Source organism: Acanthochromis polyacanthus, chromosome 16 (assembly GCF_021347895.1).
Source record: "Acanthochromis polyacanthus isolate Apoly-LR-REF ecotype Palm Island chromosome 16, KAUST_Apoly_ChrSc, whole genome shotgun sequence".
NCBI lineage: Eukaryota > Metazoa > Chordata > Actinopteri > Pomacentridae > Acanthochromis > Acanthochromis polyacanthus.
In genome coordinates, this window is record NC_067128.1 from 14,149,979 (window position 1) to 14,176,301 (window position 26,323).

General features: G+C 39.1%; 1 protein-coding gene across 1 annotated transcript in view; it reads left to right on the forward strand.

Annotated features, from left to right (window-relative positions):
- The window catches only part of LOC110962929 (filamin-A-interacting protein 1), a 69,726-nt gene that overhangs the window by 9,706 nt on the left and 33,697 nt on the right, over window positions 1-26,323 (forward strand). The window contains 1 exon segment of the mRNA XM_022211032.2: window positions 25,262-25,535. Within this exon segment, the coding sequence (XP_022066724.2) occupies window positions 25,269-25,535 (267 nt within the window). The 5' untranslated portion in view covers window positions 25,262-25,268.

The following is a 26,323-nucleotide window of genomic DNA, read 5'->3' on the forward strand; positions in this document are numbered from 1 at the left end:
AAGTGACCCCCAACAGCCTCGGGGTCTGGGTTCTGTTCGAGGGAGCAACACAACTCAATCAGTCCATAATTTGGGGGTTTTCCAGGTTTTATTCAGCAAAATTATCCAGAGAAGTCAAAACAGCAAATCACTTTGCTGATTCAAAGTAAACACCATTAATTCCAAGGACATTCCCTTATGTATTGTTTTTATGGCAGCAGTGGAGTGTCACTTCAAAAAATGCTGCAGATGCTGATTCGATTCAGCCATTTCTATGGACAAATCTATATCCAAGAAACAGAAAGAACAATACATATCATCTTAAAATGTTGCAGATTCTGACCATAACTGCTGATCTAAACTAGTTTTCTGCCTTGAAATCGTCAACTTGAGTTTGTAACAGTGTCACCGTATCTTCCAGTTGCAGCCCAAGGCCAACTGATAAGACGGGAACCATGAGATCATTCTGCTAATTCAGCTCACTAATCTGTGTGGGACGTTCTACAGCGTCTGTCAGCGTTGTTTGGTTTCATAACAGCAACTGCTGTTCCCATGACAGCATAACAGGGACCAGAAAGCAGCGCTTGCGTTTGTTTGGGTACATGTTTGTGCTCCGAGGAGGACATATCAACCAGCTGATAACATCAAGATGTATCACGCTGGGAAAGATGGGATGTTGAAGTTAAATCTCTCTCTGTTGTGACAAGTTCTCTCAGCTCAGCCCTTCAAATAGATTACAAAAAGTGAGAAAGAAATATGAGTGAAAACTAATTGAGTTTTCTGTTGCATTAAAGGCCAGACATTCGGTGCTCTGGTCCAAGTTTGCAGCAGCGTTCCAAATTTATTTTTGCTCCTCCAGAAAGCTCTGAATATACGTCAACAAATTCTACTGCACTTGAGTGATACTTGTGTCTGTCTAGTCTGGGAGGTCTACGTCCAACAATATCTGATATTCATTTGCGTCACAAAAGTCATTGGTGACGTAAAAAGCACAGCCAGATCGACCTGCTGAAACAAAATGTTCCTGCTGGTCCTGTAATGTTGTAATCTGAATAAATGTTACCTTACTTAAGATTATGTATATATTTAACTAATATCACGGAGTATTCATTGAAGCAGGGGCTGCTTGGTGGTTAGCATTTTGCCTTGCAGCTAGAAGATCCCTGGTTTGTGTCTCAGCCTTCCCGGGACATTTCTGCATGGAGTTTGCATGTTCTCCCTGTGAATACGTGGGCTTTCCCCAGGTACTCCAGCTTCCTCCAATAGTCCAAAAACATGTTTAACTGGTGATGCTAAATTGTCCATAGGCGTGAATGTGAGTGTGATTGTCTCTATATGTAGCCATGTCATAGACTGGTGAGCTGTCCAGGCTGCCTTCGCCCTAAGTCAGCTGGGATAGACTCCAGCCCCCGATGACCCTATTGAGGATTAAGTGTATATAGGTAGTGGTTGGATGGATTCATTGAAACTGTAGTTAAATGGTTTGAAATCTTTCACAATTAGTTAAATTATCAATAACTAATACACACGCAAAATAGTGAGGACCTTGAGTGTCTGGGGTCCCTTGGTCGTTGTCCAGAATATATGAATGTATCGATGCTAATACACAAGAGGCACAAACTGAGGGCGCACAATACACAAGAGTCTTTATAGGGCAGGTTTTTGAAAAATGCGAGCTGACTAAAGTGCTGTCATAAGTCAAACAAAAATGAAATCAATGTAAAAATGTTTAAATAGTAAGAACAACTAAAAGCCATTGAACGTCTTTAGACTCAGCAGTTAACGTCCATGTGTACCGTTAGCATGTAAACATACGAACATCAGGGTTAATTTATGAGCAGCAGTTAAATTCCCTGCTATGCTGTTAGACTTTCTGTGTTCACAAATACACAGGGGTCCACTTGATCTAAATTTCGTCATCTCCCTAAGGCAGGCCAAATCTATCTGCAGACGTCTGTGTGCAGCCTGAAGTTTGTGTCTGTCTAGAAGGGCTGCACAGTTAATGGAAATATTACTGAAACCAAAATGTGGCCCACTTTTTTAAAGAAAGTAAAATGTGTCCCGTTACACCACCATGAGAGACGTGTTGAGTTGTTACAGAGATGTCCTTTCCTATAAATCATATTCCCCACACATAAGAGAGCATGCTTGTTTAGTACAGACTGCAGCAACAATCACATTTAATTTATGTTTGCTTTATTGGGAAATAAAAGGCCAAAGTTACCACTCCCACTAAAATCTGCACTCATACCACAATTACAATATCTGCCCAAATTATCACAACATGATCCAATATTTTAAACAGGCTTTAACTGCAATTCTTAAAACAATAATTAATTTAAAAATAATAATAAGCAAAATCATAAAAAATACTCGTTAACTGTTAAAACAACAACAAACAAAACAAAACAGACCAAAACTGTAAATATCATCCATATCAAAATTTTATATTTTTCTGTATGGTATCGTGTTCTTTTACAATAGAGGACAGTTAAATGACACTTCATTTTTAAAAAATAAATATTCAAATTATTGCATTCAAATCAGCAAAAATCTCATTATTTTACAGCTATTTGCCATTATTTAAAAAAAAAATTCTGGATATTAAAGATTTAAAAAATATTTTTTTTAGTGTTATTTTCAAGATTTTTCCTGTTTTTTGTTATATTACAGATAATATCTAGTAAAATAACAGAAAAAATATATAAATTTACATTGACTGTAAAAACAAAACAAAACAACCATCTAAAAATGTGAATATGTATAGATATTTGCTGTTATTGTTACCATTTTGTACAGTTTTTTGTACATATGCTGCCAGATTTTCACATTTTTTGTGGGATTATTTTTACAGTGTAGAATAATATCAGTAGCTATGCGTTCGGGGTCTGCAGATGGAAGTGTAATCAGCATTTTATACAGCAGCTGTCCTCATTTTCAATCTTTCGCTGTTTGTAAAAATCCAATCACTCAATAATATTCTTCTGCCACGTCACGTTCACGACTACAGAGACTTTACTTTGTCTCAAAGTTTTTGGTTGTCTTCCCAGAAATATAGACAAGATGTGACTTCTCTAATGAGTAAAGTAACTATCCAATAAAAGCAAAAACACTTAGGTGTACGACAGACGAGAAAAACAATCATGATTAGAATTATACACACGTGGACAAAATTGTTGGTACCCCTCAGTTAAAGAAGGAAAAACCCACAATTCTCACTGAAATCACTTGAAACTCACAAAAGTAACAATAAATAAAAATTTATTGAAAATTAAATAATCAAAAACAGCCATTACTTTTGAATTGTTGATTAACATAATTATTTAGAAAAACAAACTAATGAAACAGGCCTGGACAAAAATGATGGTACCTCTATAAAAGATTGAAAACTATTTGACCAGAGTGACATGATTAACTCAGGTGTGTCATTTAATTGACATCACAGGTGTTTCCAAACTCATAATCAGTCAGTCTGCCTATTTAAAGGGAGACAAGTAGTCACCCTGCTGTTTGGTGAAAAGGTGTGTACCACACTGAACATGGTCAACAGAAAGCGAAGGAGAGAATTGTCCCAGGACATCCGAAAAAAAAATTATAGACAAACATCTTAAAGGTAAAGGCTATAAGACCATCTCTAAACAGCTTGAAGTTCCTGTGACAACAGTGGCTCATATTATTCAGAAGTTCAAGACCCACGGGACAGTAGCCAACCTCCCTGGACGTGGCCGCAAGAGGAAAATTGATGACAAATTGAAGAGACGGATCGTTCGAATTGTATCCAAAGAGCCCAGAGCAACCTCCAAAGAAATTAAAGGTGAACTCCAAGGCCAAGGTACATCAGTGTCAGATCGCACCATTCGTCGTTGTTTGAGCCAAAGTGGACTTCATGGGAGACGACCAAGGAGGACACCACTGCTGAAAAAAACTCATTAAAAAGCGAGACTGGAATTTGCAAAAATGCATGTTGACAAGCCACAAAGCTTCTGGGAGAATGTCCTTTGGACAGATGAGACCAAACTGGAGCTTTTTGGTAAGGCACATCAACTCTATGTTCATAGACTCAAAAACCAAGCATACGAAGAAAAGAACACTGTCCCTACGGTGAAACATGGAGGAGGCTCAGTAATGTTTTGGGGCTGCTTTGCTGCATCTGGCACAGGGTGTCTTGAAAGTGTGCAAGGTACGATGAAATCTGAAGACTATCAAGGCATTCTGGAGAGAAATGTGCTGCCGAGTGTCAGAAAGCTTGGTCTCCGTCGCAGGTCATGGGTCTTCCAACAGGACAACGATCCAAAACACACAGCCAAAAACACCCAAGAATGGCTGAGAGAAAAGCGTTGGACTATTCTAAAGTGGCCTTCTATGAGCCCAGATCTGAATCCCATTGAACATATGTGGAAGGAGCTGAAACATGCCATTTGGAGAAGACACCCATCAAACCTGAGACAACTGGAGCTGTTTGCTCATGAGGAGTGGGCCAAAATACCTGTTGACAGCTGCAGAACGCTCATTGACAAATACAGAAATCGTTTAATTGCAGTGATTGCCTCAAAAGGTTGTGCAACAAAATATTAAGTTATGGGTACCATCATTTTTGTCCAGCCCTATTTCATTAGTTTGTTTTTTAAAATAATTATGTTAATCAACAATTCAAAAGTGATGGCTGATTTTGATTATTTAATTTTCAATAAATTTTTATTTATTGTTATTTTTGTGAGTTTCAAGTGATTTCAGTGAGAATTGTGGGTTTTTCCTTCTTTAACTGAGGGGTACCAACAATTTTGTCCACGTGTGTAAGTGTTAAAGAATTCATAAATTAATTTTTTTTTCGCAATCCAGGCAGCAGGTTTGGATTATTTGCAGTAATCATGTGTTAAAGGACTTTACAATACATTTTTACCTCTTAAATACACATCCACTACGACACCAACAGTTAGCTCTTATGCTAATTGCTAATTTAAAGTTGCCCATGTGAGTAGATTTCTTTAGCCTATATCACTCCAATTAAAAAGTAAATTACAAAAGCTTTCATTCCGTAACAAGAGGCTTATTCATCCCGGGTGTCAGTAGCTTCTTGTCAGGCATGCCAGTGATTTTTGTTCTACATTGTCAAATTAATGCTTGTCTGCAATTTGAATGCAGACCTTCCTCAGAGATATGAGAGGCTTCATGCATGCTTAATCAGCTCATCTGTCTTTACTGGTTAGTGTGATGGTCTGTGATGGTGCTGGAAGCCTTCTCTGAGGCCACTTAAGGGTTGGTCCAAGCTTATTCCTCTCTCGTGACTCATTCCTCAAGTCAGTGACATGCATGTGGTGGGCTGACCACTGAGCACTTGAGATTCATCAGCGCTCGGGAGCTAAATGGCTTGTAAAAACGTGAAATGACGTAGAAACGAGCAGCGGTCAAACCCTGGTTCACCCTCATGATATCCTGCCTTGCTCTCTGCTCGCCTCCCTCCTCTGCTCTCAGAGTTTATGAGGGAAGTGACTTCATGCTCCGTCCATCTGAAAGGCATGTGAGACTTGGCTGCTGATCGGCTGCATGTTGGGAGTGATGTCAACTCTCTGGACTGGTCACCGCTGATTAGAGCTCACGCACAAACCGCTGGGAGGAGGAAAACCTGCCTTTTCTCAGCCCCAAAAATTTCAGCCCTGATGACTGATGTGATCAGGGAATGTGCTGTAGTTTGAACATCTAAACCCACCCTGAGCAGGAGCTTTATGTTGGGCGTGACAAGAGAAGGCTTTACTAGATAATTTAAGGTGTCATGATGAAACAAATCCCCTATGCCTCAACTAAAGAGAAACAAACAAAATCCTCGTAACTCAGATCTATTCAAGAGCAGACGTATACATCTTGTTACTGTCTGGCCTTCAGCAGAATGACTGAGTATCTGTTTGCTGCCAAATGTCTGTGAAGGAAAATGTATCCTGAGCTTGGATGCTGAGCTGCTCTGCCAAATACCATAAATGCAGATGTAAATGTTGAAGCCTGAAGTACAGCAGAAGATTAACTGACTCACTCTCAAGATCTGAGACTTAAAAACACCCAGTCTGGTCTCCACAAAATAACATTTATATTTTACTAAAGGATTTTGCCAGATATGTTTGGAAAGAAACATCGTATCTGCCTGGATTGCGTTCCCTGGCCATGTTTCTTCCACTTAATGAAACGCTGCTTGAGTTTAGAAAAGGATAAACTCTGGCTAGAAACTGAAAAACATTGTTAGCGTCATAGTTGACTCTTCCTGTGTTGAACCAGGACTAAAAACATGTCAGGCCAAAAACATAATCATACAGCAATGCACTTTGAGATTAGTTGTCATTAAAATGTATCCCCATTTTTCTCTAAAGTAGAACAATAATGACACAAATCTGACTTTTTTAAATTTTCTATTTTATTTTTGAGAGCAAATCAAGCAACTACATGGGAATTTAAAATAACCACCACAACAAAGGAAACACAAAACACCACAAAGAGACAGAAAGAATGACTGCAGTGAGGCAGAATACAATCACAAAGAGACAAAAGTTAGTGCCTCAACACACAAAATGACTACAAAGAGACACATAATGACATAAAAACTACCGCCACAGACCAAGCGTGAACTAACCGTGACGTCACCCGTTGGTTTCAACGCCGAGAAAATGAAGCCCGGATTTTGCTACTTCCTGGTCGCCGTCTTGGATTTTTTTGGAGCCAGTGACGTAAAAAGCGTCATCAAACAGGCTGGACCGGAGAGCAACTCGGGGCAGAATTGGCTGAAGACTCTCTTATCCCGCCCACATTTTACTGCAGAGGCTTCTGTTGCTGTCTATCAAGTACAGCCACGCCCCCTGGCTCCACCAACTTTAACGATTTATTTAAAATTCAGTATTGATTTATTTTAAGATCGGCCACCTGATCTCTCATTTTGACCACGAAAACTAACGGGAAAAAAATCCTGAGCTGTAGAAAATCAGTCTATCAAAATTTTATTTTTTTCAAAAATGAATTGGGGTCTATGGAGCAAAGGCTTTTTGGAGCCAACCCTAGTGGATGGCGTGATATTGCAAGTTTTTGACACTTCCGGGTGGGCTTCAAATTTGGAGCCAGACGCTACGTCCATCTTTATATACAGTCTATGCCACAGACTTAAACTGACCACAAGGATGCACAAATTGATCACAAGGACAGAAAAAAAAATCACAAGGTCATACAAACCCATATCAGCAAGCAAAAGTGACACAGAAATACGCAAAACAGACACAAAAAATACAAAATGACCACAGAGATGCAGTTTGATCACAATCAGACAATGTAACGATAGAGAGACTGAAAAATAAGCACAAAAAACAGCAACAGAGTAATGCAAAAACAACCGCAAAAAGGCATAGAATGGCTCTGGCTTTGATTGCACACACGACAACAACGAAGAGATACAAAATAATGGCAAGCTCACACAGAGTGACAACCAAGAGACAGAGAACAACCACTAAGAGGCACGAAAAGACCACAAATATGAAGAAAATGACAAAAACGACGCACAAAACAACCACACAGAGACAGAAACAACCACAAACAGACATAAAACATCCACAAATAGATGCAGAGCAACCAAAAAGAGACACAAATCCACCTTATAGACAGCAAACAACCTTCAAGAACCACAGCCACAAAAATAAATAGGCACAAAAAATGACCACAAATTGATGTAAACTGACCAGAAAGACACCTCAATCAACCACGAGATAAAAAACCCAACCGCACAGAGATGCAAAAGTAACACAAAAAAGAAAGATGATTTGATGACAAAAAAACAAACTGACCACTGAGAGACTCAAAAATGAAGACACAATTCAACCATAGACACAAAATGACCACAAATTAATGCAAAATGAGCACAAAAAAACCCACAGAATAATCCTCTTTCTATCTGAGGGTCTTGGTCTTGTGTAGGACAGGTAAGATGTTTGCAGACCGTTGTTCCGTAGTGTGAAAACACGTCCCTCCACACTGAAACATCGACGTGAATCAATCACTTCTTCGGTAACAAAATGTTCCGCAGGTTAACGCACTTGTCAGCTAAATAAACAAGCAATTAATCCAAATTTGTAGACGCGTTTTGTTAACCAAAGTGTTTTCATCGACCACAGTTCCAGACTGTCAGAACCTCATGAGGGACACCAGCTGTAACATGCCTGGTTGTTCCAGCAGACGTCTGTGGTTGCTCTGGACTCAAAACTCCAGCTTCAACTATTAGACAACCGTACTTTGGGGACAAAAACTCCACAGTTTCAGCCTTGAAACAGCAGGTTTACAAATGACTTGTCTGCAGCTGGGAGCCTCTCCTGTAGGGAGAACACGTGGACAGCTCTCTGAAATAACCTGACTGCATTAAGTCTGAACCTCTGACCCAGTTTTCATGCTCGGTTTTGCATTAAACTGGGCTGCATTTATGATGTCTATTTTTGTAGCAGCCTCTTTGCAGCCCTGCTGCTCACTCATCTGTGCAGCCTTAAGACCTCCATGTAAGGTGGCAGGAAAGGATGGCAGCCCCAAAGACAGAGCTCATCTCCAACCTGTTGCTCCACGTAAACCCATGTTTTCTCTCATCTCAAGTGTAGAACCGTTACACAAAACATTCTGCTGCTTTCGTCTTCCTCAGAGTTGAATAGAAACCTAAAACCCCTCCTCTCTGTCAGCAGTTAATTAACAAACCTACCGTGGCGTATATGGAAGAGTATTTTCCACAAATACTTGAAACATACTTGAAGCAAATTTTAAATAGTGCAATTTCTGTGTGATCTGCACCAAATATGGTGTTGTTTAAACAAGCAAACTACAAAATTACACTTACTGTTCAGTGATTTATTTGTTTATCTGGGATCAAATGAGTTGCATCTGAAACTACAGGAAGTGTAAACATGCAGGCATAAAGTAATTTGTTCCAGTTTATATACATCCACAGCTGCTTTTTATCTGGATAAAACAGTAATAAAGTGTATATACATATACACTACCGTTCACATGTTTGGGGTCACTTACAAATGTTCTCAATTTTGAAAGAAAGCAGTCTTTTTTCAGTGAAGATAACATTAAATGAATCAGAAATCCAGACATTGTTAATGTTGTAAATGACTATTCTAGCTGGAAACAGGTCATTTTTAATGGAATATCTACATAGGGGTACAGAGGAACATTTCCAGCAACCATCACTCCTGTGTTCTAATGTGTTCCCATAGCTAATGGGGATCCAAATAAATCAAATCAAATTGTGTTAGCTAATGGTGTTGAAAGGCTAAACTCTTGTGCAGCTATGGTAGTACATTAAAAAAAAGTGTGAATGTATGCCCATCCAAAAGGGAATAGAAAAGGTACTTTTTCTAGAACTTGGGTTTCTTGTAACCAAACAATCAAAGCCAAACTAGCATTTGCACATGTTTATGTGTTTCATTTGTCTAATATCCATACTGAGGCTGCCTGTGTTTGGAACTTGTAATTAATATGATTTACAAATGTGTTATTTATAAAAGAACACCAGCAACATGAATGAAAACTAGCACATTATGGTTCCCAAAGCTGATTTCCACGGACCAGATTGTGCTGAAGCACTGCTGGAAAATTCTGTAAACAATGCTTAGTGAATATAGAGTGGCAACATTTCTACAAAAAGCAAAATATAGTTTTTTTTTTTCAGGAATATCCTTATCAATCTATGTTTTATGCTATAAGCCACAAAATGCACACTTTACCCCACTGTGCAAATTAGTTGACTACATTTTAAGACATAACTGCATTAGCTTTATCTTCACTGAGGGAACTTGTGGAGGTTGCAGGTCAAAGGGTAGCATTAGCAAGTAAACTTGAGATGACGAAGCTAACTTTGCTAGAGGTCCTCACCATGACTTTGGTCTTAATATTACTATTATGGCCTCTTTTGCTGCCAGTGTTAGACATTTTCCTCCCCAACCATTTATGAAAATGACTGTAACCATATTTCAACATTAAGCAAACACTACAGAGTTAAGCGTTCCAGTTGCTGTTAGAGACACCCAGCTGCACAGACTAGCTAAAGCGCTCGGCTAAAGCTTTCACTCTTCTTTAAAATTCAACTAGGGGTGCAAAATATTCAACTGAGGGTGCAATGCGTGCTTTTGCAGCATTGTGAAACTAGGCCTCTTTGGGACAACTAAAGAAAGTGCAAAGTTTGCAATTGCACGTTTACAGGATGCGTCTTGGATCGCTGGGGCAATTTATGGGAATCAACGACAACAGTATGTTCAACAACAGACACACACTATGTCATTCAATAAAAAAGGAAGCACTAATCAGAGAGTAGAGAAAATGCTGAAATAAGGTTTGTCTACCATAGAGAACTAACATTTATTTTTCTCACTGTCTGCTCATTACATCCAATTTATGGAATACCAATAAAAAATGTTGGCTTACTGAATCTGTATTTGTTTATATTATATATAATACACATCATTCTGCCTGTCTGATTGGTGGGTTTTAACCGGGAACCTTTGCATGCCAGATGCCAAAATTAATGATGAAACTCTAACAAGTCTAGTAGTTTTGCATCTCTGAGCTTGGCCACTCATTTATTACTTAAAGCGTGAAGGAACATTTAAAGGGCTGACGAGTAAATTATGCAAGTACTTCGAGGCGTTTGGTCTTAAATCTCAGGACAGAAACAGTTTTACAGACGGGGTTGCAACATGTGCCGGCTGTCGTGTCCAGATTACGATTGTTCTATTTCTGATACAACTTGCTGAAGATGGTAATGTGAGCCTGCGGTGGCACTGAGGTCCCAACTGTAAGTGTCACTATTTCAAGCACAAGGGTTTGATAGACTGATATTTGTCAAGCACTGTACATTAATGCAATGTCAAGTGGTTTTCCACAGATTCGTTATAGCTAAGAGCAACACTTTGGTTGTACACAGTTTTGAGGGTGTTTTTGTACATCTACCAGAGACATCAGGATTCAGGAAGTGCAAACTGATTGGCATAAAGTGTGGACTGTGTTGCTGAAAGGTAATTAAACTGGATGTGACCTTAGGATGGCCTGGTTGGAGACGTTACTGGGATGGCTCTAGTCTGATGCTGTAAGACTTCCCATGTACCACCTGTCTGCTGCTCATCTGTTCATAGTCTTCTCATCAAACCTACAGTAGATATAGTAGCTCTTGACATCCACTTATTGCCAGGTCAATTTTGTGTGTTTTAGCTAATCACTACAGCTTTGTTCAGTTGTGCCCATTTTCGATGAAAAAATGATGACCTCTTGCTACGTTTTGTGGACTGAACAATTCTAGCCAGCTGGCTTTAGTGAGCCATCCTCTACTCCAAAGTCTTAGTCTGCATTGTCGGTCCTCCTGGCTTTCCTGACACCAAACATGACAGTTGTATCCCCAGTGCTACAATATGACCTGTATCTTTGACAGAATACAATCAACAAACACAACAAATGCCATGGGAACTCACAAATACAGTAGGTATTCGAAGCAACATCTGTTTCGAGGTTCGTCTGAGCTGTCTTGCCACCACAGCTTAAACCGTCTCGAACTTTGACTTTGTGTTTGCGTCAGCGCAACAACATGATAACGTATGTTTGTCAGTTCTTCTGTTATAAAACAGATGGTTGAATTGTATCACAGAACTGCATCTTTGGTGGTCTGGAATTTTCCCATTGTTATCATTTCAGCATTTTTTTTTACATGCAGAGTCTCTCCCCTTTAATGTCTCAGGTCAGACTCACACATTTTGCATAAAAGATTGACATACTGCAGTCTTCAGGTCTGAAAAGTGAAGCCAATGCTGAAATGACTTAAACCTGCATTCTCTTTGATGGCCAGCAGAGGTAGATTCCTCTGGCTGCAAAAAGAAGTGTGACAGTATAAAAGTCTAGAAGAAAATGACATTAATTCTCACTTGATTTGTTAAATTAGGAAAACATTTCCCACTGAGTTTATGGTCTCACTTGCTAGTTTCACATCTCCTTACAGTATTTCATAGGATATAGTCTTATTTACAGGAAAAAAAAAAGATCATAAAGTGGGGCATGCTTCTGGGTGTGGCTACCTTGTGAGGGTCAGTTCTGAATTAGCATACATAGGATCTTGTCATGTCACTGGTTTCAAAAAGCCAAGACAACAATGGCCAAATTTCCAACAGTAGGCCACAAGCCAACAGGTGACATGGTGACTACATCCATCTTCTGCGTACACTTAGTGGTCCTCCTGACACAAGAATTAAAGAAAACCAGTCAGAACAAAAAAGCCAGCAATTATTTGTTGATACATCAGTTTTCTTTTTCTTTCTTTTTTTTATTTTTTTTTTTACAGTGATTAGTAACTTCTGATCAGTTAACATGATCTTGTTACAAAAGTGTCTGGTGGTTTTGACTAAAATTTTTGAAAACTGACTTCAGAGCATTTTCTACAGACCTGTTCACCAGCTAACCAGAAAGAAAAATATCAAACTGTTGGATTCTGGTGATTTGTGTGACCCTATGATTCCCCCTGCAGCAACACCAACAGTCAAAGTTTTAATATTTCATTTAATTTGCTTATGAGACGATTGGCGTACGTTTGTCTGTGAATCTGTCCGTCTGTCTGTGTGAAACATTACTCAGAAACGGAACAGCAGATTTGGATGAAATTTTCAGGGAAGGTCAGAAATGACACAAGGACCAAGTGATCAGATTTTCGCAGCGATGCGGCTAATAGTCTGGATCCACGGCTTTGTTGAGTATTTCCCATTGAGAGACATAGCAGTCGGCACGACGTCACTGTAATGACGTGAACACTATATCAGTGTTCATTGTCCGACGGTGGGGTTGGGGTCCAGCCCTACTGTTTACACCTAAAATACTGTAGTTAATAATCAAAGCCGACTACCAATACTCAGAAACTTCCTTTATCGTCCACTGGCCTCAGTAGCAGCTACCTCCCGTAACTCTCTCAACACTCATTCAGTTTTACAAGCTCATTTGGAAGAAATAAACCTCCAAACAGTCCGTGGCTTCCTGCCAGTTGAGCTCATGAAGCTCACAAACCTGTGGCTGGTGGAGGCTTCTCATTAAAACTGCGTCCTCTGACTGTGTTTGAGTGGTGAGAGCTGTTTGGAAAACTGTTCAGCTGTGGCGTGGGCTACGGAAAAGGCGTGTTTGTGTGTGTAGCACTCATCACTAACACAAGGCAATTCACACTGCTTTACATAAAGGCGAGAAAAGCCAACATATACGAGAAAAGTAAGAAAAATTCTTACACGAATGGTCTTAAAAATAATAAAATAAAGAAGCAGATGAGCTCAGAATATATTTTTTTCCTTGGAAAAAAATGTCCCATTGAATAGACTGATGGCTAATGACTCCCATTTTGAGACCAACACCAGATTTTCACAGTAGAGTGGAAATAGTTGATTGCTAGTCACTTTTTTAGAAATTGATTAAAATTTTCTGTGAAATTTACACAACACAAACCACAGGCAAACTTCTATTTTACAAGCTTCTCCTCCAGGGTATGATTTTGAATGCATTTATTCACACAACTGTAAGAGGTCGCCCACATTAACATCAGTCCTTTTAAGCCCCTTAGGCAGTTGACCAGCATTGTTGTTTTTCTGGTGAGGTCAGGCTGCTAAAGTCCGTCAGTAACGACTCCGCTGTGCTCCATGGATCAAAGACACTAAGGAGTTTTATAATACAAGTCTCTGTGACAGCGACATCTGAAAAATCAACTTTTAATTCAGCCAACTCCAAACAGCCTTACAACAAGGAATCAGTAACATTGATGTTATTAGACTGTAGCTCTGCCAAATCTGAACAGAAATGAAGCTCAGCGATGCTGCATCCATTTTAATCACAGCAGTATAAAGCAGCCTCTCCACTGAATGTGAATGTATCTAAAATAAATGCAGCAGATTGCATTTTTCCTCTGGATACAGACTGATTCCAGTAAAGAAACCAGCAGCACAGTTTAACAGAATGGTTCTGCCTTTCTGAAGCATATTTACCTGCATGTGTGTTTCATGTGGTGCTACAGGAATCCCATCACAATCCTCCAGCGCTGCAGCTCCCAAGTTATTTTGTACTGATAACAATGGCATGATCTTATCAGAGGAGCTGTCTGAAAAGAGGTTTTCTCTGGTGTGTCTGAGGAATATTGAGGTCTTCAAAGCAGTGAGGCATAAAGAGAGATATTTAGAGAATAATGAGATCTGTGACTGAATCAATATTGCAGCTCTTAGTGAGATCATATGAGTCATAATCCAAATTTGACTGAAAGATTTAGATAAATGACAGAGGTGGATTTGTTTTTCGTTCTCCTGTAAATCAGTCCTTCATCCATTTCTGAGGATTGAAACCCTCCTGCAGCGTACGTGACTCACTGCTTTACTTTTTCCTTATGGTGAGGTGCAGCTTCAGTCTCTTTAAACCATCTCATGAAGCTGCTTGCTCCCTTATATAGTCATATTTGAATCGGCATGGCTAAAACACATGAAAAATACAAATGAGTTGAGTTGGAAAATGTTGACAGCTGCCATCGAAGACGACCACAAGGATCAGTCACAATATATTAAACATCACATGTGCAGTTACAAATCATTAACACCAAAAAAATATACAGCATTCCGAAGTAGAGAAAATAAGAAGCACAATAAAGGAAAAAGCATTTACAAAAATGCATTATTTAGACATTTTTAGATTTAATTAAACCTCAGAAGTCCAATTTTTAAGTACTATAAAGCTTTTATTCATATATGTATTGGTATTCTGTATCTGTGCACTATGATTGGTGTGATTTTAAAGGGATAAATGTTAAGTAATTCTTTTTAAGAAGTTACTAAAAATTATATTACACTTACAGAATATATTTGCATTATTGGAATCAGCTATTTTGGAATACAAACACTCCATAGTTTCTAGTGGTTCTAAATATAATATTGTCATAGATCAACTTTCTACTAAGAAACTAAGAACATTTTTAAAAAGTTATTTTGACTCCATGATAATAAAAAAAAAAAACACGATGCATTTTCCTGATTTGACAACAGTTTAGACCAGCAGATTATTTAGGCAACAAAGCCAGTTTTGAGGCAATCCCCTTAATTATCATGCTATTAAATAACATCAAGTTCAGAACACAAAATCATCATGTTCCCTACCAGCTTCCAACCATTGATTACACTGCACCCATAAACCATGAACCAAAATCCATGAACCTTCTCACATCGTTTCAAGAAATGGCCATAATACCGTAATTCCTGCTTATTTAAAAGCACTGACTGGAGAATTACTGCCACCAGTTGGTAATCTTTCCCCTATTTGAATTTTCTTTTGCCAGTTTTCTCAAAATTAAAGTCTGAATGGTGCTACAATTGGAAACCTTGCTAGTATTTCAGCTGTGGAATTCTAAAACACATCCAACATGGCACATGAACAATAGAGAAGTGCCTGACAACTAAAATGGAACTCTTGAATCATCCAAAAAGGTAATTAAACCCTTATTAAATGGATGAATCGTCATATTTTCACTCTCACATGATGAATTTTGCTCTAGCACAACTATTTTGTGTTGTTCAGTCACCATTAGTGACCTAAAGACCTCAGTAGCACCAATATTTTTCCTGCTAACTGTCCCCGTGTTGTTCGGGTCATACATGCTAAGGTATGATAATTGTTTCACATGTCATGTTTGTTTTAATCCTGTAATGAACAAGGGATGACATGCATGCAGTGGCGGCTGCTCATGTTGTCGGTACAACACGAATGTCAATACAGAAGAGCACAGAAGTCCACAGAAGAAGAACTGCTGTCATGAACTATATTTACTCTGGAAAACGTCTGCAAATGTCACGACAATGTGAAGAAATACAAAGAAACATGACCCGCCGTATGTTCGGTAGCTGCCCTGGTGTTTTTGTCACGTAGACCGGCTCTATGTGACCTCTGTTCAGTGATACTGCAGAAGCGTTTCAGGCTCGTGGCTGTTTATTTACAAGAAATGTTGTTGTGGAGGAGTGTGAGAGCTGCAGCTGTGATATAAAATGGAGGGTCAGGCATCCATGGGATTGCTGATGACTTATAAAGTGATACCCCTGGAGTTTCCCCTTGTTGGACTCTGCACACAAGTGGGGAGACCCTAAAAATACCCCCTTAAATTTCACCAAACAGACAGCTGCGACTGCTGCAAGGACGATTTACACTGCAGATGAGTGAACCATCAGACGTCTGATTAAGTTGCAACTTGTCGCAGATTGATGCATTCATGCATTATTGTGACTGGTGCATCACTCCGAGGTGTTTATCCCAAGTACTGACCTTTTAGTCAGCACTGGGGAGATAAAACTCTTGGTCTGAATTTTTTTTCCAGTGTTACAGCCTGTGGTGGCGCACTTGCAGGCATTAAGCCATCAGTTTGTTTATAGGTTTTCATGTGAAAGATCAGCTTCGTGCTCAGTGTGGATGCTGGAGGTTAAATAATGTGAACTCGTTCCCATAATCAATATGACATGAATGATGCTTCAACATAACACTCAGTGAGCCAGATTCAGTGTTACTTCTGTTGTTTTGCTTGAAATACATACAGCAATGTAAAAGATGTTCCATTACAAGTAAAAGCTGCATGAAAAATCCAATCCAAGTAAATGTACAGAACAAAACAATAATTAGACTATTAATAGTGAATCATCAGTGTGTTCCTGATATCGAAGCTGCAGGTTTGTACTACTTCATATACACTTTGATATCCAGGGACAGCAGATAAATCTGAGGGATTGTTACACGAATAATGGGAGAGGAAAGAAGAAGAAATAAAGTTTGGATAACTGAGACACCTGAGATCAGAGATAGTGTACGATCTGAACATTTATTGCAATAAAACTGGCATCAACAAGTTTTCGTGGATCCACAGAAAACTTTCAGAAACTGATTACTGGAAAAATATTAAACCTTGCCAAAGACACCACATAATGCAGGATGATGGTACAAAACCTGAATATACAGAATACTGAATATACAAACCTGAATATATATATATATATATATATATATATATATATATATATACATATATGAAATGTTTTTATATTAAGTTGTAAATATGCAGGGCTGTCTTATTATATCTGACTCCATTTCGTTGTATTTCACGGTAAAGATAATCAAGGCAGATGAGTACACTGGTGTTCCAATTGCACAGCAACATTCATGCATTCTCCCGTTCTCGGGAGTCCATACTTTCTAGTCCGTATTTGCAAGTCTGTACTATTGAGAAATGGCCACAAACAAATGAAAGATAAGAACAACACTAGCTGTAACTTTTAAAGCACTATGATGTCTTCACAAGCTCTTAGTGGTACTTTTTACATATGGCACAAGTATGTTAATATAACAAAGGTGGCTAATGCTAATATGTTGCTAATGATAGCATGTTAACATTGCACATTAGTGTTAACAAGTGTACGAGCCTGTATGCTGTTTGGAATTGGGAAGGATTTTAAAAGGAATTAAAGTGTGTTACAGGGAAACATGTTAGCAGTGCTTGAAAAAACAAATCACACAAGACATTTGGATTCACTATCATCTGAAAGGTGTTGAGATATTAAACTCTTACTAAGTGTTGTGCGGATGAGCTCACTGCCATCAATATCCCAAAAGCCAGTCTGCTGGCATTGCTCAAATATGTGTTTTCTTCTAAATCTGATTAGGAAACTAAGACACATTCAGTTGCAGTGTGAACAAGGCCTTCCTTCATTGTTTCCAATCAGACATGCAATTACACTCAAATATCTCAGCAGGACACATACTTTTCAAACCCTTGTTGATTTGAGGGCTGAACCAGTGACCTTCCCATTACTGGACAAGCTTTCTAAACAGTCTGCTGCCAACATGCCTCCTTTACCACTTATCCACTGTAGGTCTCGTGTGTCGGCCGCGGGCCACAGCTGTCTGAGGTTTTATCCGGACTGAGGTGTAAATCAGAGAGACCAGTTTAGCCTCATCACACCTCCGTAAATATCTCTTCCTTGGGGAGGACAAATACACAATACACTATTTATTCAATAGCCAGTATGATTTTTGAGAATTTCTTCCATTGCTGTTTAATGGGCAGATTAAAACACCCTTTTGGGGGACATTTTGATGTCTTTTCACTCCAGTGGTTGCTTGGATTTTAGTGTGAAAAAAAAACTTGCAAATTTGTACATCTGTCCTCCTTCATGAGCCCCAAGTGAAAATATTCAACAAAATAAAAATAGAAGTGCAAAGCATTCCTCCCTCCTTCAGTCCTCTCCCACAATCATCTGTCCATCAGAAAGTTTTCTTTCTTTTATGTGTGGAGCTGTAGATCGAGGTTACAGTCAACGGCCTTCCCTGTCTTCTTCACTTACTTCTTTTTCCAAGTGTGCTTCTTGTTACTCCTTGCAGCACTAAGTAGCTGTTGATCCTTTCAAAGCGCAGTTGTAAAACTCTGTATAGAGTTTTGCAATTAAAAAATAATTAATAAATAATATACAACTTGGGCATTTATTTTATCACTAATATAGTGTAGAGTCTATGGCCACATCAGCATGTTTATAAGGATCCTCTGGTAAATTCACAACCATATACTGTAGGAAGTCTAGCTGATCTCATCATGATGTCCCTTACCATATCGACTTTAGGAGATGATTGGATCATGAAAAACTGGGGCACTGCTGGTTGGGTCCTCTCTGTTCTTATCTTTCTTACATGTTGGTCCCTTGATGCATGCTGCCTTACATCAGCCAGTCCACCGTGAGCAGCAGAAAACACACCGACACATAGTACAGTTTGCCTTGTACCCATTGCCACTAACTCTGTCAAGCCAGGGGTTCGACTCTTACCACTCACGTCTGTACATTTGCAATCGTTTTCGCTTCTTTGGACATAGTGGAGTTTTGGATGTAGACATTTTTAAATACCCAGGTGCAGAGCCCAGCAGTCTGTAACTATGCAACCCATGACAGGACCGGACGCGGGCTTCTGAGGTCTGTCCGCTGTACAACACATTGGGTCCTCGCTGCATAGGTCCAACTAAGATGAAATTGGCTGCCCTCAATATTTCCTGTGTTTTATTTTATTTAATAATTAAATAGTTAAATAGTTTTGATGAGTGTGTGACAGATGTGTTTGGGACATTTATGACAATATGAAGCAACTTGCATCCCCTGATTCAATACGGAACGCAACAATTAATTGTCAAACAAGAGACAATTTCGTATTTTAAAGCTCAGGTGGCATCCCTACTTGGCCCCCATATGCTCTTGCATTAAGCAGCCCAGATGATTTCAGGTAGGGCTAAAAGCCAAAGATGTGCTCACCTATAAAGTTGGAAGTCCAGTATGTTCATACTCTCAGCATTTGGGGATATGAAATAATGTTTAGAAACTGGGAAAGCAGTAGACTTTTTCAGAAAATTTCACAAGCACAACATACATTGGTTAGTACTCCTTAAAAGTACTTCACCATACTTGTGTAATAAATAAAAACTATATGGAAAGAAAGGTACTATGCCTGACCCTTCTTCTCACAGCTGGTCTGTAAAGTAGATGTGACTGTTGGATTAATGGTTGTGTAAAGTTAAAGATTGTGGGCAACACGTACACCGTGTAGCCAACATCAGAAAAGCATGAGGTGACGGTATGTAGTGACAATAACCAACTGTCTGACATGCAGTTTCATCAAACCATAAATCCACCTTTAGGGGGCTTTTACCCTGGTGTAGTTGTTTGTTCCAGTGATACTCAAACTTTCAAACTAGAACCTTCCATCAGTGCTTGACTCTCGATGTTGGTGTAGCACAATGAGGTAATTCTGTGAAATGATGCTGTGAATCAGAGTTCTTCTCATGAATGTAAACTGTTTAAACAGACAAGTTTACAGATGTGGGACTGGATATATCACTGTGCTGGCATGTGGAGACTTGGGTCAGTTGAGACTTGTAAACCTTTTGATGCAACACTTGGCCTCTGTAATGAAAACTACTCAACCAGTAAACAGACCATCTCTATTTACAGACCTCGTAATCACTGTTTACTCACTGTTTCAGTTCCTGTTTGGGGAATGACTTCTTTCTATATTATTAATTAACAAGGTCAAAAGACATCATTTAAAGCTTGGTGCCAGTGGACCTTGGGTTTAGCAGTTCTTTTTGAGAATATTTTAGACATAATTGATATTTCTAAAAGTGAAATGAATATGACATTAGCCGAAATGGTATCTTGTAGACAAAGCACAATTTATTATATAATACTAAAGATGCATAAATATGTGAAATACAAAATTCACAAAATCTGAAATAGTTTTGCTTTTACAGCTACTTTTGTAATCTTACTGAGAAGTCATCTTTAATGTTGACATTATGAATGGCACACCAACAAAACTGTCTCAGATGCCCCAAGAAGTTCTACATGTGCAATTTTCACATCCATTTACAGCAATCCTAATGGGTAAATCATGATTTCTTGGTCAAACGCATGAGATCTGACTCCCTCCACTACATTTAGGAGATCAAAAGACCTGTGAAACCTATACAACTTGATAAAAAATGTGCTCCTAAAGGGAAAGAATGTGTTGGACCACAGCAAAATAGATGGGTATGATTTTTAAAAAAACATATTCGCTGCAAGAAGGAGGCTTACAAAGGAGTGTCTACAATGTCAAAGATGTTATGGCCAAATAATCACCTGGAGTTTTCACAGGCATATGAAGGCTACCACCAGACAGAAGACCTACCAATAAAGACCTTGTCATTTGCTTTTACAAGCAGAAAGTCATGTGTGTGCAGCTGCTTGATATATATGTAAGTGTCTGTATAGTAAGTGCAGCTATAAAAGAACTCAGTCTGAACCACCAGAACACAAAATCCCTAATGTGGATTGGTTCTAGTTTCTCATTCAGAACCGTTCAAATTGCTCTTCATCTGAAGCCTGAACCTCCTACTGCCTCAGGGTGGTCTTGGTTTTGGATTTTTGGCCTTTCCTCTCCCAGCTCTCCATGTTGACCATCACAATGAAGACAGCTCTGTGGTTTCAATGTGTGGGAGATCTTGGCATTTCCCCTGAAACAACTATTAATAACAAGCAGTGGTAACGTGGTTGCTACCATTTGCCTGCCAGGATTCTCTGTGACTGAGTCATGGCCCACTTTCATCCAGACCTGCAGCCTTGGCGACCTCTGGCCTCATTCAGATCCAGTAACCTATAACCTGCTGTTTTCTCAGGACCCCCTACTCAACGCTCCCAGCTGTCGATTTCGTCATTGTTTGTTTAAGCTCGTGCAACATCAGTGAGTGTAGTAATAACAGCGAACTGACTGGATTTATGCTCCTGTGTTGCAATCAGTGTTCACACTGATTGACAGTATATGGTCAAACACTCTTGATTATCCCAGTGGTGATTACATTGGAGGTCGCTCACAGAACACAGTGGAATCTGGTTCCACATGTCAAAAACACAAAATTTTTACTTTACAAAACATCAAGTGTATGTAACTCTTTAAGCACCGAAGTACAAAGTTCTACACACGTGGACAAAATTGTTGGTACCCCTCAGTTAAAGAAGGAAAAACCCACAATTCTCACTGAAATCACTTGAAACTCACAAAAGTAACAATAAATAAAAAATTATTGAAAATTAAATAATCAAAATCAGCCATCACTTTTGAATTGTTGATTAACATAATTATTTAAAAAAACAAACTAATGAAATAGGGCTGGACAAAAATGATGGTACCCATAACTTAATATTTTGTTGCACAACCTTTTGAGGCAATCACTGCAATTAAACGATTTCTGTATTTGTCAATGAGCATTCTGCAGCTGTCAACAGGTATTTTGGCCCACTCCTCATGAGCAAACAGCTCCAGTTGTCTCAGGTTTGATGGGTGTCTTCTCCAAATGGCATGTTTCAGCTCCTTCCACATATGTTCAATGGGATTCAGATCTGGGCTCATAGAAGGCCACTTTAGAATAGTCCATCGCTTTTCTCTCAGCCATTCTTGGGTGTTTTTGGCTGTGTGTTTTGGATCGTTGTCCTGTTGGAAGACCCATGACCTGCGACTGAGACCAAGCTTTCTGACACTAGGCAGCACATTTCTCTCCAGAATGCCTTGATAGTCTTCAGATTTCATCGTACCTTGCACACTTTCAAGACACCCTGTGCCAGATGCAGCAAAGCAGCCCCAAAACATTACTGAGCCTCCTCCATGTTTCACCGTAGGGACAGTGTTCTTTTCTTCGTATGCTTGGTTTTTGAGTCTATGAACATAGAGTTGATGTGCCTTACCAAAAAGCTCCAGTTTGGTCTCATCTGTCCAAAGGACAGTCTCCCAGAAGCTTTGTGGCTTGTCAACATGCATTTTTGCAAATTCCAGTCTGGCTTTTTTATGAGTTTTTTTCAGCAGTGGTGTCCTCCTTGGTCGTCTCCCATGAAGTCCACTTTGGCTCAAACAACGACGAATGGTGCGATCTGACACTGATGTACCTTGGCCTTGGAGTTCACCTTTAATTTCTTTGGAGGTTGCTCTGGGCTCTTTGGATACAATTCCAACGATCCGTCTCTTCAATTTGTCATCAATTTTCCTCTTGCGGCCACGTCCAGGGAGGTTGGCTACTGTCCCGTGGGTCTTGAACTTCTGAATAATATGAGCCACTGTTGTCACAGGAACTTCAAGCTGTTTAGAGATGGTCTTATAGCCTTTACCTTTAAGATGTTTGTCTATAATTTTTTTTCGGATGTCCTGGGACAATTCTCTCCTTCGCTTTCTGTTGTCCATGTTCAGTGTGGTACACACCTTTTCACCAAACAGCAGGGTGACTACTTGTCTCCCTTTAAATAGGCAGACTGACTGATTATGAGTTTGGAAACACCTGTGATGTCAATTAAATGACACACCTGAGTTAATCATGTCACTCTGGTCAAATAGTTTTCAATCTTTTATAGAAGTACCATCATTTTTGTCCAGGCCTGTTTCATTAGTTTGTTTTTTTAAATAATTATGTTAATCAACAATTCAAAAGTAATGGCTGTTTTTGATTATTTAATTTTCAATAAATTTTTATTTATTGTTACTTTTGTGAGTTTCAAGTGATTTCAGTGAGAATTGTGGGTTTTTCCTTCTTTAACTGAGGGGTACCAACAATTTTGTCCACGTGTGTATTTTCTTGTATTTCTCTAATCACTTTCGCTGCCACCACAGTTGTACCTGTTCCATCACTTGGCTGAATGTGTACAAGAATAGATTCCTGGTTTCCTCCACAAAACTCCACCAACCATATTAAGGTTTCTCAAAACTATGAAGAGTGACTAAAGCATATTTCTGAAATCATGATAAAATCTTCACATGTAAAATCATTGTCATACTCACGGGTCACTAACTTAGGTTACTTAAGTCCATGTAAACACACTCATTGTCTAAAATAATTTAAATAAATAATGTTAAACACCAAGAAATATACAAATTGTTATTATATTGACAATGAACTCCTAGCAGATTGTCTGCAAATGTCCAATAATGATGTAGGCGTATTACAGGTAGCAGATTTTGGTTTCTCATAACCAGAATAAGGATTTATGCAGGTTTTTTAATCAGGATATGAAGAGATGGGACACTCCTCTCCACGTAAACATATTCACTGTTCCTTAAATGAACTTTTGATTGGCCCTAGCATGACCTGACTGAATGTACATACTACACTAACCATCCCCATCACTTTTTCTTTCTTGTATCGTGGGACACGATGAACGTCCTTCTTCAACTTCACTCTATATTTAATAGCTGACAAGCACCTATGCGCCAAAATATAACTGGACAGAACATCGCATGTGCAGGTCGTGAAAGTGTCAGACAGTCAGTGAACAGCTGGCTGTCGTAGTAAACGTGTTAGATGACAAGTGCCAAAATGCTATGTCCAAATGAACTGATGGGACTGTTTCCGAAATGGCAAGGCTTTTAGCTTAGGACGTGCTGGAACATGTTCTTATCTGCAGTGATTTCACTCGACAGCTTTAGGACTTGCTGCTCATGGCTGGGCAACTTCATCATGTGGAGTCCAGGACTCAGAGTGTTGGCACTACTTTGACAACAACATAATGGGCAGATGGTCATAATATGTAGTACTTGACAGTCTGCCCTTCTTCCATAAAAAAAGAAAAAAAAATTGATGTTGGATGTTTTGACACCACCACGTGTTTCAATCAGTGACAGTGTTTTATGTTTAATACCAACACTTTAAGGTTGTTTTCTTCTACAATATTTGAGCATATAGTTGATGTTCAGCTCTGGAATAGACAGGCAACCTGTAGAGCGTGTCCCTTGCCTTTGCCCTAAGTCAGCTGGGATAGACTTTCTAAACAATGAATGGGTGGTTGATGTAAGGGAAAGCTTTTGGGTATGGCTCATAAGCTATGGGTAAGTTCAAGTCACTAGAACTCTCTGGTAGGTGAGAATATGGCTAAAGACAGATAAAGATGTGCTTACACTCAAAAAATACATGACCTGTTGGAACTGACTTGCACTTAAAAGTACACTGTCCAATAGCCCCATCCACCACTCCAACCTCCGTATTACTTGTAGATTTTGTAACCATTTATGAAGTTTGAGTGATACGTATCTTCCAGATGTTACTGTCAATTGAGATTCAAAGATTCAAAAACTGTGAATTTCTCTACTGACTTACTGTCACACTAATACAGATACCATCCAAAAACTGATGTACTTGCCAATTATATTTCAAGCACACAAGTCATCCAACATTTAGAAGATTTAGAGGTTCATTTAGTATATTTCAGTCCATGAAGTGCAATAATTCCCATAACTGAGGCAAAGTTTAAAAAAACAAAACAAAAAAACAAGATAATATTACTGTTACTTCCCAGCAGCTAAAGTACTGGTGCCAGTTAATTTCAATGCACAACGAGAGCCATCTAGTCGGAGTACTTTGAAAGGTAAGATAGGTAATCCATCATGGGGAAGATTTCAGTGCTTCCACAGTTTTTTCTTGTCAAAGTCATGCTGTCATCACTTGCTAATATTCTTTTTGTGGTGGGTTCAAGAAAAGCCAAAATTCGAGAAAAAAAAAATCATTCTGTTAGTTCCTTCTGTGCTACATTTCCAAAGTAAATCTTCAACTTACGAAAGTCTCGGATGTGAAAAAGGGACTCGCACCAAACTAAGAATGATGTAAAAACTTACCGTATGAATGTAGCTTTATGCAATACAAACACCTGGCTGACTTTTCATTTACTTGAATCCACTTTGTCGTTCTTCACAGGTTAAAAATGCGCTCCAGGAGCTGCACCATGGCGGGTCCAGAAGACGGACACATCCAGCCCACTAAAGCTTTTATCAAACAGGAAGAGGAAAACACACCAGAGTTGACGAAGAGGAAGACGAAGGTTCAGAAGGAGGACAAGGACGTGAAGATGGGGGTGTCTGGAACAGCGAAGAAACCTCAGAAAGCTGCAGAGAGCCATAAAGCAGCAACTCCAGACCTGTCAAAGAAGGACCTCCTTCACCTGCTAGGGATCATGGAAGGAGAAGTTCAGGTAGGAATCAAATTCACTTCTATCAGCTGATTAATGTAATGATGGATCAGTGGTCTTCATCATCACCCTGTCACCTGCATCTAACATTAAGTTTAAATACTAGTGCTTTGAAATGTGTAGAACTGCTGTTGGGATACTTAACTCTGCTCTAAACTTTCAGACTTAATGAAAGGTTTTTGTTTTTCCACACATTAAGCTGCAGCCTCAATATGTTTGTGGTCATTTTGATGCAGATTTTGCAAGCCTCATAACTCTGAGTAATAAATGTTACAGGTTTCCTCCTCAGATGACAAATGACAACATCCTCCTCTTTGTCACTGCATGCAGAGGGTTTGGATAAGCTCACAGCACTGAACCAGCAGTCTAAATCAGCTGATGGAGTTTTCTGATGTTGTCGAACCTTCAGGCTTCAGAAACTATGGTTTTTGATAGCAAATCTCCATCTCATGCCACATTTAAGAATGTATAAAGTCTCTGTGGCCCTCGCGCTGCATTTGGTTACATGTCTCTTTTTTTTTTTTAACTTAGTTTTCTTAACCGTTGTCTATACATCCAGAGGTCTGCAGCACATTATGTAAACTTCAAGAATAAAGGAAAGCACAAATTACAATGAATTCAGGTTACATTTAAAAAAAAAAACTGTGGTGAGGAAATACCACACTGTTTTCTAATACCGGACATGTAATCAGTAAATTGTAACGGGATTTTATATTTGACGAGTCACTTCTATTTTGTCGATCACAGCTTTTCCAGTGTTTATGGCATTGGTGTGTTAGCTCAGGAAACGC